The following is an 18670-nucleotide window of genomic DNA, read 5'->3' as shown; positions in this document are numbered from 1 at the left end:
GCAAATGTTCCTTCAGTGCAGTGGTTCTTACCTGGGCTGTGCATTAGAACGCCTTGTTCTAATGTCTTTTAAAACACTCGGTGCCTGCTGTGCACTCCCTGAAGTTCTGATTAAACTGGCCTGGGGTGTGGTCCTGGCCTAACCCTTTTTTAAAAAGTTTTGCCTGGGGTTCTAATATGTAGTGTGGGTTCAGAACAGGGAGGCAATCTGTAAACAAAAACAAGCCAGCAGAGAAGGATGGGTAAGGGTGGGAAAGGGCGTCAGCACAAGCTCTGTGAACCGGGAGAGGAAGTGGGGGGAATCCTCCCAGCCAGGGCTTCTAGGGTAGGGAAGAAGTACAGGGCTGGACGAGGTAGAGGGCAAGGGGAGGCGCCCAGGCGTCAGCATGCGGTGAGCAAGACGCACGACATTCAGTAGGAGCGAGGATTTCAGCGGAGAGCTGATGCAACAAGGAAAAACGGCTAGAGTGAGGATCTCAGGAAACTGGTCTCAGGCAAGGAAAGGAGGCAGCCAAATGCGGCTCCTGCGCGAGGACACTGAGGCTTGGAGGAAGTCGGGGAGTCGCCCATAAGGGATGCTAGGAAGAAGAAACTAGACGGAGATGAGAGCCACTCGGTCACTCAGAGACACCCAGAAGTCCACAGGCACACGTACGAGCGCGCACATGCACACGCCCACGCCCACCAACGCGCCCCCGGTGCACACCGCCCTGCACATGCGAGGCCCCGGGCTTCTCGGCGAGGGAGAGGACCGCAGAGCAGTGCTGCAGCCCGAGCCCCGAGCCCCTTCCCGCCGCGCCCCTACAAAGGCTTGCGCAACAGGCGGCGGCTCCGGCGGGTGCCTGCTGCGCTCAGCCCCGGCCGGGTCAGGCGCGCGGGCGAGAGCGGGAGGACAGCGGGGGGGAAGGCGCGGCGAGGGGTGTGTCTCGGCGGCGGGCAGGGCCCGGGAGGCTGGGGCGGGGCGAGGCGCGGGGGCGGGGCCGGGGCGTCTATAAAGCCGCCCTCCTCCGGGCATAAACAAACCTCGCCTGGCTCCCGCTCTCCCCGTGGAGCGTCCTCCTGCCCTTGCTGCTCGCAGCCACCCCCGCCGGGCGCCGCCAGCCGAGCTCCGCTTCCTTTCGCCTTGCCCCCTCTATCTGAGGTAAGCCCGACGCCTTCTTCCTGCAGAGGGGTGGGCTGCCCGTGCGTGCGGCAGCAGCTCCTGGGCAGCCCTTTGTGGCCACCCGGAGCTGCAAATGCGTGGCGACTCCGTGGCGCAAGCACGAGGAGGGGCTATGGGGCAGGGGCACCGCTGGAGTGAGGGTTTTCGATTGGGGAAGAGCGGGGGGGAAAGATGGGTCCCCGCTCACCTTTCTCGTGGCTGGGGAAGTGGGATCCTGGGGGTCGGAGAGCGGGTGCAGAGCCCACCTGGGAGCATCTTGATCGCCCAGAGCCCTCCCAGAGCCACAGCTGGAGTCGCGGGGCCGCAGCGCTCTGCCCGCGAGAGCAGGAGGGGGACTAGGAGTGTGCGTGTGTGCCTGTTGTGTGTGTGCGTGGTGGGGTGTCTGGGGAAGGAGGGGTTGAGCGCGTGTGTGTAGTAAAGGGGTTGGGTAGGAGTGAGCGGCGCTAGGTGAGGTTGGAGAAGGGGCGTGGGTGTGTCTGGTTTCCTGACTGAGCCCAGAACCTGGACGCATCTGAGGGGCGGGTGCTCATGCCCCCTCAAAGCCGTGGTGGGGTGGGGTGGGGTGGGGTGTGTGTGGGAGGGGAGGGTCCGAGGTGTGTCCAAGCCCGTGTGACACGCGCGGGAGCGAGTGTCCGCGACGCCGCTGGGCAGGGTGCGTCCCCGAGTCGGGGGCCCCGGGTGGGCGCTGTGGCGACGCGGAAGAGGTGGCCGGAGGGGTCGCGTGGGCTTCTGGCGGCCCTGCGCTGGCTAGTGCCGAGAGTGGCGTCATTTTCTCCTCCGCCCACCCTCCCCCGCTTCCCCTCTCTCCCCTGCCTCCGGCCCGCCCGGCCCGCCCGCCTTCCCTGCCCTGCAGCGGGGAGAACAGCTGGAATTGCTCGGACGTTCCTGGGAGACCCGTTGCGGCCTCTGATTCAGCCTCGCACAGGGCGTGGGGAATGTGGTGGGCTTGGGGGGAACGCTCTGTCACCGCCTCTGTCCAATTAGTGGCTGAAGCTGGGATTTGGTGGATTTTTCCTTACCTCCACAACCCCTCTCCTGTCTGTTGTCTCTGCTGTCAGATGTCCCTGTGGGTCCAAATACCCCTCTGTGTCTTGGAAAGGGGAGGTGCCTGGCAGCCGGTGGGGGATTATTGTGCCCAGTTATCTTGTGCCCATGACCGGACCCTTCTTCACAGATGCCCTGGGCACTTCAGTTTATTTGGTTTCCTTAAGTTACTAGGAAAGATTGAAGATTCAGAGTTCAGACAGGGGCCACACATGTGGCGTTAGTCTCCTCATATTGCCCATCAGCTATACTTTATCTTCTCCCAAGCCTCCTCAAAGAACAAAGCATCTAAATACAAACTGTGTTCTTGCTGTGAAGGTGCAATTTCAGGGCAGACTTGCAGCCCCGCCTGGTCCTGTTGGAGATATTCTGGAGTCTTCACTGAATTTCACAAATGAGAGTTGAAATAAGCAAGGTACAGAGTGTGCTAGCCCCAGCCCCTGCCTTCATGGGGCTCACCAGCTGGTGGGGTATGCAGGTCCAGGCACAGACGGCAGTCCTGCAGGGATACGTGCTGGGGTGGCAAAGGGCTGAGGTCAGTGGGTCAGGGGAAGGTGGAGGGCATCAGAAAGTGAATGGAAACCTCCAAGGGGCGGTGCTCTGGTGTCAGATCAGAAACCTGGCATGTCCCCTGGCCTGTGACTTCTAGGCTTTGTGGGCTCCTGCCTTCCCCTGGAGGGTGAGAAGGAAGGGTTGGCCTGCCTGGCCCTGTAACTCGGCACCTGGCACCTGGCCCAGGGCCTGGCACTTGGGAGGAGTTCACATACATTCACTGAATGAAGTGAATGGTTCATCCTGCCTCATTCCCCTATAATCAATCACCACGGTCAAGTCCCAAGGAGGCAGTTGATCTCAAGGCGGCAGCTGACCATTGGGTGGTGGCCTTTGACTTGGCTTTCCAGGGAGACTTGGAGCATCTTTTGGGATTGCCTGTGCTGAGGGAGTTCTCCTGGAGCCACCAGCAGAGAAAGGACTCCTAACCATTGGCTTCATAATTTGGAGTGGAATTGAAATCTCACCCAAGTTTCTGGTTCAACTTCTCACCATTTTACAGATGGAAATTGAGGCTCAGAGACAGAGGATGACTTGCCAACGCAGAGCTAGAACTGGAACTCTGCACCCCAGGCCCCTCTGCTATCAGGGGCAAAAGTAAAGTAGATCTTCATTGAGTTTCTGGTGAGGAAACTTTCCTGACAGAATGTGGGTGGGTTTTTATTTCTCTATTTTAGCGTCAATCAGGTGTTCCTGAGAGATTCGTAGCATCAGTCCTGAGAGAAGGGGCTCTCGCCCCACTGAGTGGTGGTTGGCTGGATTCAGATGGCCACCTCCAGGCTGGATCACGGATCTGAGCAGAGCTGAGGGCCCCCAGGGCACACTGACACCTCCTGGCCTGAGCTCAGTTTAGCAAAGGTGGGCAAGAAAGATTGCACTGTGTTTTTCTGGTGGCCTGAAGCTGTTCTTCCTTGGGACCCAACTCTAGAGAATCCCATCCAAGGCGTGACTCAAAGGCCCTGTGCCTCAGACAGGAAGCCAGGCTGATGACTCAGCATTTAAGATTCTAACAGGGAGGGGGCCTGGCTCAGGCAGGGAAAGATAGGACCAGCTCTCTTTCCAGATCAGCTGCTGTGTCCCCTCACACGCATGCGTGCGAGAGCTCTGCCTGGACTGTTTGGCCCCATTGAATGGGTGAGGAAACTGAGACCGAGGGAGGGGCCTTGTCTGTAGCAACATGGCTGAAAGTGGGAGAGCCAGGCCTTAAAACCTTTGTTCTTTTTCATGACAGTATGCTGGGGTAACTGGAGAAAGGCTGGAATGAAGAGTACAGCATTGTGATCAAGAGCTCTGTGCCTCAGTTTACCCTCCTAAAAAATGGGAATAAACGACACTGCCTTACTGTAAATATTGAGTTAATCCATGTGAAGAGCTGAGAATAGCGCCCAGCACGAGGGAGTACCATGTAGGTGTCTGCTGTCAGTAAATCCCACAAAGGACATTCTCAAGGCATTTCCTTGGCAATCAGTGTTGGGGACCTTTGTCCTGAACTTAGGCCAGTGGAAATGTCTGCAAATGCTGGAGTCATGTTTTACTTCTCAAAATTCTTCCAAAAAAGCTAAGCTTTGCAGGTTGCATAAAAATATAATGGGGGCCTTGTCTGAAATGCAGACTTCCAAGTCTTTGATGGGCCAAGAATGACTGCACTGTTTCAGAGCTACCTGGGCTGGGTTGAGGGTAGGGCATACTGAAGGCACTGAGGGTTGAAGATGTCTACTCCAGAATAATGGAGGAGAGGGAAAGAAAAGGAGTGACCACATATCCTATACCCCCTGGGCCAAGGTTTGGAGGCATAGTGCTCAGTGAGTAGCTTTTATGTGGCTAAAGTACCTTGTGACTTCAGCACATCACTGCATTTGGTTGAGGTAGGAGACATTTTATCATTTCTCAGTTCAGAAAACTGAGGCTTGGGCAGGTGACTTGCTTGTGCAGAATCAAGTGAGTGGGGTCCTGTACTTGGTGTGCCTCCCTAGACCTTTCCCTGCAGCATTGCCCCTTAAGGCCACCCAGACCCTTCTGTAACTGATTGTGGAGCATGAACTGCTTTTCCTGGACTCAATTTGGGCTGCCCATCAGGGAGATCCTGGGAGTCTGACTGGCACGACAAAATGGAACAGATGACAGACTTCAGGTCCTAGAAGGGGTCTCCGGTGGACCTAGCATTTCGCTTCCCCACCTAAGGTTTACTGAAGGCCTGCCTGCCCTTGCCAGCCCTAGCTCCCACTTTAGGCTCTTTCAGTGACCCTGGGGTAAATGGTCCTCCAACTGCAGTGGTAGGAAATGAGGCGGTGAGCAGCCTGCAGCCGTGAATACCCCTGTGCAGGAGTTCAGCTTTCATTTCACAGTTTCACCCTTACACTTGTGGAGCTTGCACCCGTGTACATTGTACACTCTGTGAAGCTCTGCTTAGAGGTGGATGGGGACCAGGGCTCCATCCTGATTCCCCACCTCTACCCCTAGCCGCACGCCCTCGGCTTTGAGAAGCTTCTGGGCAGCCCTCTGGATGTGGGTGTGGGAGGCATTCGCAAGAGCTGGGTAGTTCAGAGGTCTCCCCCAGCTGGGAGCCCTCGCCTCCTCTTCCTCTCTTTTTCAGTCAATGAGCTCACCTGCTTCCTCCAGAAGGCCCTCCTGGCTTTCCCTTCCAGACTGGCAGGCTGGGTTGGGTGCCCTCTGTGGCCGCATGGCACACCCTCCTTGGATCATTCTGGCTTTCTCTCTACTTGCCCTTCCTCCGGGCCCTTCCTAGGGGCCTCGCACTTAGTAGGCACTCAATGTTGGTCAAAAGGAAGCCTCCATTTACTAAGGAAATAACTCGGACCATCTTGGGTAGGAAGGCCTGGAAAGCCATCTGAAGGGCAGGAACAGCAAGAGCATTTCGGGGAAGGAACCTGTCAGTGTGGCAGTCATCCCATCTCGGGGACAAAGGGTTTTGTAGGAAGAGTCTGTTTCCACGTCCTGTGCTAACACTGCCTCTGTTTGTGGGCTCTCGACAAATAATCTCACAGGTCATGCAGTGCAGCTCGTGCTTGTCCTGCAGATTCACAGAAAAATCCTCTAATCCCACCAGGATCATCCTTTGGACTTCCAGTTACTCCTCTTGTCTCCTCAGCTGGGCAGCCAAACCAGTGGCTCGGGCTGCCAGATCCCCACTGAGAACCTACAGGAAGGTCCCGGGTGTGTGGCAGGGGTGTGGTGGGTGCTGCGGGGTTGCCGATCCCTCCCTCTTCCTGTTGCTGTGTCCAGACACTCTCCCTGGCCCTCTCGCTGGATCTGTGTCCTAGTTGAATGCAGAGATGTTCCACCGTAGCTCCAGCCCTGCACCCGGGAATGAATGCAGCTGGAGGCTGCCTTCGATGTAAGGATTGCTGTTTCATTCTCTCCGTATCAGATAACTGGTTGAATGCTGCCAAATCTTAGGCTCCGTGCAAAGGACCAGGGGCCTCAAGGAATTCCTAGTCTGGTTGTCCCCTCCCCATGGCGTTTGCACCATTTCATTGACTTTGAGAGCTCTAACCTCGACTTCCCTTCTCTAAACTGGGAGCTTTCTTGAAGGTCCAGTGAGTCCACCCATACTGTTTGTTAGGTTGATTACATAGGGAAAACATTGAGAGGTAAGGCCATCAACTTCCTCCCTGGCCTCCGGAGCCTTGAGTTCCAAAAGGTCTAGAAAACATCAAGAGAACATCAAGTTCACTGCCTTGCAGCTTGACGTCAAAAGCTCTTTGGCAAAGAATAGACAAAAGAACATATTCACAGTAAGGTGGAGATGGAAGATGTACCCCAAGGCCCCTTTCCTCGAGGTCAGTGCAGACATGGGACTGTTCTCTGGAGCCCATTGGAGATTGTTGCGTCTGGGGAAGAGGCGATGCCAAACAGCGGCAGCGCACATTGATGCCCGTGCTCCCCTTTAAGTTCTGTTCTGTAAAGAGCCCAATGTGCTGGAGAGAACAGCACTTTCATGTAGCTGTGAAACCAGACATGTTTGGAGGGTACAAAATCTGGGCCAGTTGCTGATGATCTCAGTCGATGAAAACTTGTTAACAGTCCCTCCTGGTCTCCGGCTTTGTCTGCTTCACTGAAGGACCCCAGGGGGCTGCTGTCCACCTGCCCCTCCCCCCACACCTGCACCACATGGGAGGAGTGAACTTCGGCTTTGCAAATTCATATGGGCCTTTGCTTTAAAGCCTCAGGTTTCCATCTGGAAGCTGGGATGATATCCACCTTCTTCCAGGGACTTCCTTGAGGAACACTTTGTCAAAGGGTTGAATTTGCCTTTTCAGGAAGATACTTTTGGGGAATGCTAAAAACAGAAGCCCCTCTGGGTATTGGGAAAGGAGGGAGAATCTGAAAGTCTAAGATGTGGACTTTGTCCAAAGTCTGGGCTACTCACAGTGGCTCAGTGGTGACTATGCAAGGTGGAGGGAGAAGCATGTGACCCACCCAGCTGACCCACCATGGAAAGCCTCCCAGTCACAGATAGCCCACCTCAGAACACCCTGCCTGGACAAAGGGTGGGCACATGGTCCGTGTGTGTATTTAGGGCAAGCAGACGTCATGGTCAACTTCTCCCTTTAATGTCGCTTTAAACTGTGCTGGCTTGCAACTTGAAGACTTGGGAGCACAGTTCTTAACCTCTCTGTGCCTCACTCTCCCTATGAAATGGTGGACCTGATGGTGCTTACCGCAGGGGTTGCTGTGAAGCACAGAGGACCCCGAGTTTGGAGCAGTAAGCCCCATGGGAACCGCTCCTGTTGTAGTGGTGTGTCTGCTGAGGGTGCATCGCGGTCCACCTGTGGCTGCTCTTGCAGACGCAGTTGCATCTTGGAGTGTCTGAAACACATCCTCTGCCTTGTGGCAGTTCCAGAGGCCCAGGAGAACTCATGAAGGTGTGCAGGTGGGTCCCCTAGGTGGCTTGTTGGAGCAGTGCTGGAGCTGGAGGGGCACTCCCAGCCCTACAGACAGGGAGGAATCTGGGGTCGGGGGAAGAGGGCCATCAGGTGCCCTGGGCTGACCCAGCAGAGCTGAACGGGACAGAGCTCTGGTAGAACCACCAAGTGCACAGCCCTCTTGTCTTTGGGCACCCCACTCCCACCTGGGCTCCCTTCTGTACCGAGTTTGTTATGGTGCATGTGATGTCCCTAGATTACAAGCTGCATATTTTACATATGGGGATGAATGACTTGGACAAAGTCATGTGGCAAGAGATTGGCAGGGTTCCCGCATGCTGACTCCTAAGCCAGTGTTCTGCTGCCCCACCAGGGCTTTTGAGATTCTCAGGCCCTGTGTGTCCCCTTGCTCCCTGTGACCGGTTCCCAATCCTCCCATGGCCCTGGACTGCCTGAGAGGTCTCTGCCTGTCATCCTTTCCATCCCTGGCAAACCCCAGTCTTGTCTCCCCCTCAGAACCCATGAGGCCCAGCTAGTTGCTGATTGTCCCCTGGGTCTATTGAACCAGAAAGGTATTTGCCTAGCCCTCCTCAGCCTTGTAACTCATTAACCAACCGGTGTTGCTAATGGAGAGGAGACCACGTGGTGGTACACTGAGGTCTGATTGCTGGAAACCCATACATACTTGCTGAATATCTGTGTATCCCCATCCTCACTGGGCCACTCAGGACTAATGGGGTATAAACACAGGCTGTGCCCTCGCAGATGTCCCTGGGTCTCCACAGCAGCCAGGGGAGGCAAATGCACTGGATCATAAGCAGCCACCACCTTGTCCAGAATTTCTCTTTCCGCTGTTTTGGGTACCACAGTCTGCCATGGTCTGGTCCACTCCAGTATGGAGGCAGATGGTCCTCCCTCTGAGTATGGTCAGAAGATAAACAGTAGTCTAAAGCCACGTCATGATGCCTGTGTTGTTCACCTCACTTCGTCTCATTGTGCAGGCATTTTACTATCTGACATCATCACAAAGGGACAAGTGCACTACAATAAGGTATTTGAAGAGAGATACCACATTTACATAACTGTCATTGCGGTGTGTTGTTACAGTTGTTCTTATCTGTCATTGTTTGTCTTTTATTGTGCCTAATTCACAAGTTAAACTTTCGCCACAAATATGTATGTATAGGAAAAACCTTGGTGTGCATAGGGTTTGGTACCGGAGGCTTGGAACGTACCCCCTGCTGACAAGGGGGGGCCACTGTATTTGCCAGATTCTCTTGCTATTGTTTATTTTCAGTCCCACTGCTACTTGCTGGGAGCAGGAGTTGTTATGTCCACTTTATAGATAAGGAAACTGAGGCTGAGGCTGAAGGCTAAAGTTGGGTGATTCGTTCAGGATCACAGAGCTGATACGTGGTGGTGCACAGGTCTGATCCCCACGTCTTTCCCCGAGCTCCTGGCTACCTTCCACTTCTCTGTCATTGATTTTTTTCTCAGTTCCTTCGGGGGTGAGGTGGGTGGGAATGCAGGAAGGAGTGATCCGAACCAGGCTGGCTGCTGGTGTTGTGATCTGGAGCCCTGTCTCTGGCATTGAGTGAGGTTAACAGGAGACCTGTCCTGACCTGATTCTCTGTCTAGAGGGCTTCCATCTGTGCATTTCAGGCACTCAGTTGGCGGGAACCGCAGTGTCCACCATCATGCAGGGTGGAGTGGGCGGGCTGAGCGCCAGACCCCGGGGCTCCTGCCCACTGCCCTGTGTGGCCTTGCCCTGTCACCCCATCTCTAAGTGATCACCTTGGCTCCTTTTGGTGTGACATTCTGCACTGGAACTTTTCAGGAGGTGGTGGAAAGGGGCGGGAGCTGGCATCCAGCACTCGGCTCAAACCCAGGGAGAGAACTTGCTGAGCAGAGCACGGCCTCGGGTCAGCTGAGGGGAGTGACCCCCAGGTGTGGGCTCCGAGTGGTGCCTGCTCGGGGTAGAGGTGGGGGTGCCAACCAGAGCACCCCGAACCAGGTCACCTCCCTCCTAGCAAAGGAGATCCCAGTCGCTTACACAGTAGCAGCTGCAGCTGGAGCTGTTCCTCAGAAGAGCCTGTGGCCTTGGAGCTGTGAATTTGAAACCTGCAGAAAAACCCTTGTGAGGAAGACTGCTGAAGAAGCAGTGAGCAGCAGAAGCCCCTCATCCTGGCCTTTGCATGTGCAGATGGCCGTGCCCCCTCAGGATGGCCCTCCCAGCCCCTGAGACTTCAGCCTCCTCCCCCGTAAATGACAGTGGTGGCAGAGGTGGTGATGTGTGTGTGTGCACACCCACGTGAGATCAAACTAGAATTGTCTCTAACAGACGTTCTCTGGATTCATACCAGGAACTGCCCTAGATCAGTGGTTCCCACCCAAGGGTGATTTTGCCTGCTTGGGGCACATTATTGGTTCAGTTCTCACAACTCGGGGTAGGGATGCTACTGGCACCTAGTGGGCCACAGCAGGGGCGCTACCAAATACCTACCATGCAGTGGCAGTCTCCACACAAGAATGGGCCCCCCCAATGGGAGGAGTGCCCAGGTGGGGAACCGAAGCCCTGGAAAGGAAGCCGTGGCCAGATCATGTCCACTCTGTCCTCCCGGAGAGCACAGCCTCATGGAGAGAAAGGACACTCATGACCGGGCCTGAAGGGGGAGCGGGAGCGGGTACAGCTGGACCCCAGGGGAGGCACCTGGCTCCACGAGACTGTGAACCCCACAGGGCAGGACTGAGTCTGTTTGTGGCGATGTCTCCAGTTGCCACATCATCTCTCAGTGAGGACACGTGGTAACCTAGTACAGGAAGCACCCTCTGAATAAATCTGTTTCAAACTGTGCTTCCTGGAACTCAGATGGTCTTTGGGGCAGGTTTTACGGTGCAGGGGTGCGTGGGGGTGGGTGCACAAGGTAGGAAGGGGGCGGATGAGGGACTGCGGTGAGGCGGGTGTCAGGCCCTTTACCCTGGCTTCCTCCAAAGCATGTCAGCTTTTTCTTTCTTTCTTTTTTTTCGTATCTGTTTTTCTGTATTGGACTTCCTTATAAGACTTCCTTTAGACAAACAGCTTCTGAAACATAAGTTTGCAAAGTCCTTTGGTTGAGGCAACAGAGACAGCGTAGGGCTGGCATGTCAGCAGAACTGGGCTGAGAGCAGCCAGCTGTCCTGCTCATGACAGGTTGGCCACTAGCATGTGAGTTGTGGGGGAGGGTTCAAGGTCTGGAGAGCACCCTCCGCACCCCAATATGGGCAGCCTTTGTGATTGTGTGGCAGTGACCTCGCTAGAAGTACTGGCTGAACCCTCCAGGCTAGTTAGCTAACAGCGGCAGGCTGCCCCAAGTGCAAGTCCCCTGCCCCCACCCCCGCCAGGTGCAGACAGGACAGAGGCTTCCTCTGCTCTATTCAGTGTTCATGGGGACTTCAGAGTCCTGGGGTGTTTGCTGGGTGCTTCTTGGTTTAGATCAGGGTATCTCACTGTTGACACCTGGGAGGAGATATTTTAATTAATTCAATTTAATTAATTTAGTTAATATTTTTAAATTTCACGAATTAATTGAAATATAGTTACGGGGAATGTCCTGTGCACTGAGATGTTTAGGAGCATCCCTGGCCTCCACCCACTAGACACCTGTGACATCTCTGGGTCAGGACAATCAAAAATGTCTCTAGAGGCTGTCCGATGTCCTCTGGGGGTCAGAATCACCAGATTTAGATAGAGTGGTCACTGTCAGTGGCCTTGCCTCTGAGGCTCCCTGTGGCCCTGAGCCACGAGGACCTGGACGCCATCAGCCCCCCTCCAACTGCAAACAGCAGCAATTCTGAATACTTGACATGTAAGGAAGCCTCAGCTAGTCTCCAAACCACTGACTCACATGGTCTGGGGAGCTGAGCTTTGGGAAGGAAAAGAATGGGTGGGACACAGAGTTTCACCAGGGGCATGTTTAGGAAATCAGGAAGGCTGGGCTTCAAACACTCTTGTGTTCTTTTGAGAATGAGGCTGATGTTCTAATGGGGTCACAACATCTGGAAGCCAAGGGACATGTTTTCAGGGCCTTTCACTCATGTGTTTAGTGATTATTTAAGAGTGAATTTAAATACAAGCATTATCAATTTAGCTGCATAAAACCTGTTCATGGATTCAGCAAGCAAGCAGAGGTCCAACTTTGTACCTGGTATAACGCTAGGAGCACAGGTGTGGAAGGAACCGAGATAGGCTGCCTGTACAGGTGGGGCTGAAGGAGGCCTGCCAGGGCCCACCCGGGGGATAGTGGGAGACCCTGAGACCAGCCCCGGGTTCTGAAGCTGCCCCTGTGATATGTGAGGTCCTGACGCCCTCAGCATGAAGGGAGCTCGGGCTTCTGGAAGGCTCTCTAGCCTGTGTAGGCGAGGTGTCCCATGGGCCTCGGTCTTGGGACCATAAACATGCTGAATTAGCAAAGCTGATAGACCTCGGCTTTTTATGCCTCCTGCCTCCGAGCTGGCAGATGCCCAGGAATGCTCACAAATATAAAACTGACTTTGTTTTCAGAATGTTCTCGAGTGTAGACTCCAAAGGCTGCATAAAGGCATTCTTGTGGGGCTGGCTCTATCTACTGGGAAAAATTGTGGTGGGGTCCTAGACCAGAGCATCCCAGGGCATCTGCCCACAGAATGCCACATGTTAGCCTGGGGGGTGGAGGGTGCCGGGCGGCCTGGCAGTGTTGCCCCGACCTCTGAGAGGTGTTTCACAAAGAAGATTCTTATGGGTTCTGGGAGCTGGTCTGCAGAGGAGCCCTCTGGCCATTACGCTGGGGGCCCTTGGGCAGCTTGGGGCCAGGCTCCCACTCTGGAAGGTAGCGACGTGAGGGCCTTGGTCAGCTTGCATTTCACCAAGCTTCCTGATTCACAGGGTCAGGGTGTGAACTGGCGGGTCCTTGGGCTCCTCCTCTGTCACCTACCCCTTCTGCCTGTCCCCCCTGCCTCTGCTGGCAGCCCTGACCCCTCACTCTGGGTTATTTGTGGCTCATCCTGGGATTGGTGGGCACTTCATTCTTCTAGCTTGATCCTGATCTATAAGAATAAATGCTTCTGTACCTCCTGCTTGCAGATTAAGCTCCCCAAAGTATGCTCAGGACATGTCACTGCTCAGGCTTTGCTTGAGCAAGCCGCCATCCCGAACTCTGTGCCTGTCTAGCTCTGTTGCCCTCACCTCCTGGTCCTCCTGCCGCTGCCCATGTCAGAGCCAGGCAGGACCTCCTGTGGCCCACTCAGACTGACCTCCAGACCGCTTCACCCTCCCCAGGTCAGTCCTCCTGCTTCCCCAGACCTGCTCTCCCACCCCCTTTGGCTCACAGCGAGCTTTTTCATTCAAAATCCTACTGAGCGTTGAGTCCTGTTGGACCGTTGGCTTGAGGTCTTCCTGTTCCCTGCCCTCTTCCGCTTGGCATGTCTAGAAAGCTCTACACAGAGGTGGACCTAGGGGGTTCTGTGCAGCCACTCCTCTGCTGGGGCTGGTTTGAGGATGAAGGAAGCTTGTGCCATACCTGTACATGGTGGGTCTCCTGTGGCCTTATTTCCCCTTTTAGTTGTCAGCCTGGGGCTGTCTGACTTTGGCATCAGCTATGTGGGTTTCCTTCTAAAATGCAGCAAGAAACATCCTGCGCATGGTGGGTGAGCCTGGCCTGAATGTGAGGACTTGGTTTTGAGTGTCGATCCATCCATTTCACTGGACAGATAATGTCCATGAGCCTCAGTTTTCCATCCCACTGCAAGAGTGGGAAGGGGTGGCAGGTAAGAGGGACCTGGCCTTGTGACCTGCAGTGTGCAGTGCAGGAGGTAAGAACTGCTAGGCAGAGGGAAAGCTCATTCCCTGGCCTCGGATTTGCTTCTTTCTGGAAACATCTCTCAGTAGGAAGTGCTGACCTCCTGGCCTTTGTCCCTTCGCAGGCAGCTGACAGCAGGGACATGTCTCGGGAGCTGCAGGACGTGGACCTCGCAGAGGTGAAGCCTTTGGTGGAGAAAGGAGAGGTGAGCGGAGATGCTCCTTCCTGCGCCCCATCCCTTGCATGCTCATATATGGGTATACTTGTGTGCACAGTATGAATACACATGCATACCCGCCCATGTGTGTACACATGCACACACACATACACATGTCCACTGCTTCCTTGTTTCCACAGGCCACCTTGTCCAGGAATGCCAGGGGAATAAGAGATTCCAATTCAAGTCCCAGCTTGGCCACTAAGTGTTCTGGCACTGTGGGCTGGACCCCTGTCTGCCTCTCTGGGCTCTTCTGCCCATACCTCACTGATCTCATTTGTAAAGTAAGGGCTTCAAACCAGAGTTCCTCTAAGCACCCCTATGTCGGATATCCTGCGGTTCCAGAATGGACAACATGAAGCCCAGGTGACCATAGCTCTGCCTATCCCTTAGCTTAGAGATTTTTAATGCCACCTAATCTGAGACCAGACTGCCCTGCGTACAACCTGGCTGTGATACTGAGCAGCTTCGTGTCCACTGGCAAATCCTTCAACGTCTTCATGCTCCAGTTCCCCAACTTTAAAACAGTGACACAGGACTTACATCATGGGGCCAGTGGGGCTGGAGCGGGTTAATTCATATAAAGCCGTTAGAACCTCCCTCGTCTGGCATGGGGGAGATAAGCAATGCACATAAGCTCTTGTTTTTCACAATTATTATCTTCTTCTTGGTCAAACTTCTCATGTCAATGAGGCCTCTATTACAGACAGAAGCCCCTGCCTCACAACTTGGGCTGACATGATCCTTACAATTGTTTTGACAATGGGTCTGAGAAGCCTTTGCATGTGCACAGTTAACATTGTATTTTTGAACTGTGTCCACATCCCAGTTCTCACTGGGCCCCATAACTGCCTCTGCTGATATACCTTTTTAGAAATGGACAGCTCAGGCTCAAAAGTGAAGTTACTCTAAGGTCGACTGAAAATAATAATTCATGTGTAAACCAAGCCCTGCGTGCCCGTGTCTGGGTCAACCGTATTTCATGCGTCATCCTGTGCTAACCAAACAGTTAGGCCGTAGTTGGTGAGATACTAGGTTCTGGGATTGTTTGCATTTTACGGAAGAGGAGGCTGACGCTCAGAGAGGTTAATGGACCTCAGTCACATAGTTACAAACTAAGGGGCTTCGAGCCAAACCCAGGCCGGCCACCACTGGCGGATGGACTAGTCATTTAATTCTGTGGTGGCTCTGCCTGTGGTTCTGCTTTGGGTCCCTTACTTCATGGACCTTTCACTAGGAATGTGTGAGGGAGCTCTCTATACCCATTCTACAGCTACAGAAACTGGTCTCTGATGGGAAGGGACTTGGCCACATTCATTCAGATAGGTGGCACAGGCAGATTAGAGGGAAGCCAGGCCTGGGGAAGCTGCAGAATGCTAGTTACCATTCTACACAGGGCGTCTGCAGATGTTCTCTGTGAAGGGCTAAGGAGCAAACATCTCAGGCTTCGTGGGCCGTGTAGTCTGTTCCACCTCCTTAGCCTGATAACCAATGGCATGAAGTCAGCCACAGACAATATGTAAGCAAGTAGGCTTGTTGTGTTCCAACAAAACTTTGCTTATAAAAATAGGTGGAGGGCCGTAGTTTGCTGAGCCATGCTCCAACCCCATTTCCTCTTCCATCGGAGTCTACGACACAGTCTACGACACAGTTACCACCCAATGAGCAAACAAAGAAAATAGCCCTAGGTGATACAAGCACATATCAACATATTTTTGTCTCCGACCTTTAAAAAGCCACATGAAATAGTAGGGCACCCTTTGCTTTATTCATTTAACAACATAGCTTGGAGACCTTTCCAACATCAGTCCGAGAGCCCTAGCTTTTCTCTTTGCAGCTTCAGAGAATCCCACCAAGATTTTTTGATTAGTGCCCCTATGTGGACATGGGGTCTTCCAACCTTTCATCATTACCAGTAGCACTCAGGGTATTTGTGTGCTGTGGACCTTACATGCACTTTATGTCATAAATGTGCAGGTGCAGCTCTAGATAAATTCTCCGAAGGGGCCTTGCCGGGTCCAAGGGTAAATGCGTTTTTAAACACAGTATTTATATATTTCAGGCAGCCTACTGGTGTTGTTAGAAAAATTAATTTCTGAAACAAACATCTAAGAGATGATCAGCTCCAGGCTACATGTCAGTCTATCTCTAAGTGGATATTTATCTTTGCTTTGAAGGTTTAGATGGGAGTAAACCTTTCAATTCCTTAGATTGCCTTAGCGAAGTGGTTTTAATTAGACTTGCGGTGGGAAAGTTCTTCCTGATATCTGCCCTCCATCTGGATGCCACTACTCCTGGGGACATTTTGAAGGTTGGGGTTGTAGAGGGTGGTTTTTCTACTTCCTCTTACCAACATACACACACAGTAGGTGTCAGCCACCTTTGCTTCCACCTGAATTTACCAGACTCAGGAAGCTGTGAAGCTGTTTTAATCTCCAGCAGCAGGCAATCTGTTCTAATCTCATTTTCCAGCCCCTGGCTGTCCCGTAGGGGCTTCTCTCTACTTCCTTCACCTCTTTTGCATTTTGCTCTGCTGAATTGTCTTCTTTCCTGGTTGGTGATGGGTCTGGCTGGGGCTTAGTTTTCATAGGACTCCATCTCTGGGCTGGGAGGAAAACGTGCCAGCAATGTCTCTTGGAAACACCGGCCAAGTGCCTTTCCTTCTCTGAGCTACACTTTCACTGCTCCCCAGGGAACAAGGATCCTTTCCTGTCTTCCTGGGCCCCTCTCGCCATTGACAGCTCTGGTGAAAGTTAGAATTTGGGTGGAAAACTCAGAATTGTTGGTTTGAGAGAAAGGCTTAGAGGTTTCTGCTCTTTTCTTCCACCTATAAGAGAATGGACTTTAATTCAGATGACCGGGAGCCATGGAAAAAATTTAAGGACAGTGATATGGTCAGGTTTGAGTCTTGGAAGGGTAACCCATGGGTGGAGTCTGGGAGATCAGTTAATGGGCAGTTATAATCCTTTGTTTCTCAAGTCTGTGGTCAGCTTAGACCTCCAGATTTTCTTCACCAAGGTTGTAGTCAAAGGAATCCAGCTAATGTGTCCGCTTTTCTACTGGACTCCTACTCTTTGAGATGAAAAGTCTCTCTTTGTCAGGAATGAAAGAGACTCCACAGAGGAGGGAAGGCAGATAGAGACTCAGACTTGGAGAGGCCTGTATGTTCCAGCGTTATTTCTCTGCAGCAGGAAACTGATGAAACTGACCACCTCTCTTGTCTCTCCACAGACGATCACTGGCCTCCTGCAAGAGTTTGATGTTCAGGCAAGTAGAGGTTGTGGTTTCCCTTCCCCTTCCCTCCTCTGCCTTCTCTTTTTCCTTCTTCCTCCCACTGAGTTGAAATAGATCATTGTTAGATGCTGGGGCCAGGGGAAAGAAGGAAGTGGCCTCAGCTAGTTCCCCACACCCTGCTCCTTCTCCCGGGAGAGAAGCCCAGCTGTGTTCTGGCCAAGGAAGCAGGAGCCTGTCGCTGCCTGAAGGAGCAGTGTGGGCACAGCCCGCTCAGTCCTGCAGAGCCGGTAGGGCGTGGGGGGTGCAGGGGAGCACGAGGCACTGGGTGGGCTTGGGATCCCGCGGTGGGAGGAACAGAAGCAAAGCCTTGATGTTCTTGGCTCTGCTTGGGACAACGAGTCCAGCCCTCGCTGGTTCACTGGGTGTGCCCCTGCTCCAGGCTGGCGTGAGGGTGAGGGTGCCCCTGGGGCTTTGTCTAAGAAGAGCTTTCAGGACATCAGGCTGGCCTCTCTTGGCTGAGGGGTGGGGCAGGGCCTGAGGAACTGCAAGTTCTGGGCTCTAACTGCAGCTTGTGGGGGCCCCACACGGCGGGGGGACCCTGGTGGGATGTTTCCCAATCAGGGTTGGGACAATAACATATCCTGTCTACTAACTCCATCATGAGGCCTTTTTTTTTTTTATTTTTGGTGAAATACATGTAACGTAAAGTTTACCACCCTCACCATGTTTAAGCTAAGCATATGGTTTGGTGGCATTAAGTGTGTTCACACTGTGGTGCAACCATCTCTACCATCCATCTGCAGGTCTCTTCATCCCCTCAGACTGAAACTCTGCTCCCAGTAAATACTAACTCCCCATGCCTCCCTCTTCCCAGCCCGTCAGCCTCCACGCTATGTCTGTCCCTATGAATTTGCACTGTGTACCTCGTATAAGTGGAATCATATAGCATTTGTCCTTTTGTGCGTGGCTCATTTTGCTTATTAGCATAATGTCCTCAAGGTTCATCCATGCTATAGCATGTGGCAGAATTCCCTTCTCTTCTAAGGCTGAATAATATCCCATTGTGTGTGTAGTCCACACTGTGTTTATCCATTCATCTGTTGACGGACACTTGGGCTGCTCCCACCTTTAGGCTATTGTAACTAATGCTGATGTGAACATGGCTGTGCAAGTATCTTTTGGGGACCCTGCTTTCAATCCTTTGGATACATACCCAGAAACGGAGTTCTTGGATCATGTGATTATTACAGACTTTAAAAATCTTGGTAATTGATTTGGAGAAACCTAGAAAGCATAGTTTATCTGGTCCCTGTGAAGAGAATTCCTCGCTTTTGTGTTACTCCAATCATTTGCAAAGCTGTTGTGCATTCCCATCCCAGGACACCGGTATTTGGTAGACCACAGATCAGGACCTCTGGCCCCGTGAATGGGCCCAGGCTGACTTGACGTTGCTCAGCATGGGGTGAGCAAGGGTGCTGCACCCTCAGGACTTCAGCAAAGTGGACCACAAAAGGCAGCCTCAGAGAGGCTGGGGGAGGTAGGATAAATCAAGCAACATCATGTTCCAACGTGGACTGAATCCCAGAGCTGTCCTGTGAGGTGGGAGCATTTTTCCCTCTTGATTGTCATCCCTTTGTTCTTTAACAAATGCCTGCTTTGTGCCTAGCATTGTCTGATGTACTGGGGATACAGTGGTGAGTGTAATAGGCAGTGATCCCGGTTTCAGGAACTTAAATTCTAAATTAATAGCTCAGCATTACCGA

The 18670-nt window shown here is 53.1% G+C and overlaps 1 protein-coding gene across 2 annotated transcripts in view; it reads left to right on the top strand.

The window, feature by feature from the left end:
* The first annotated feature begins 986 nt into the window (after window positions 1-986).
* Window positions 987-18670, top strand: part of NDRG1 (N-myc downstream regulated 1) — a 54156-nt gene continuing 36472 nt past the window's right edge. For both annotated transcript variants that reach the window (XM_073230164.1, XM_017646730.3), the window contains exons 1-3: window positions 987-1140; window positions 13581-13661; window positions 16905-16940. Coding sequence is in view for 1 of the 2 variants with exons in the window: in XM_017646730.3 (XP_017502219.1) it covers window positions 13599-13661; window positions 16905-16940 (99 nt within the window). In the remaining variant the exon portion in view is untranslated. The remainder of the gene's footprint in view (window positions 1141-13580; window positions 13662-16904; window positions 16941-18670) is intronic.

Source organism: Manis javanica, chromosome 2, assembly GCF_040802235.1.
Source record: "Manis javanica isolate MJ-LG chromosome 2, MJ_LKY, whole genome shotgun sequence".
NCBI lineage: Eukaryota > Metazoa > Chordata > Mammalia > Pholidota > Manidae > Manis > Manis javanica.
Note: the sequence above shows the minus strand (reverse complement) of the source record. Positions and strands in the feature narration are given on the sequence as shown.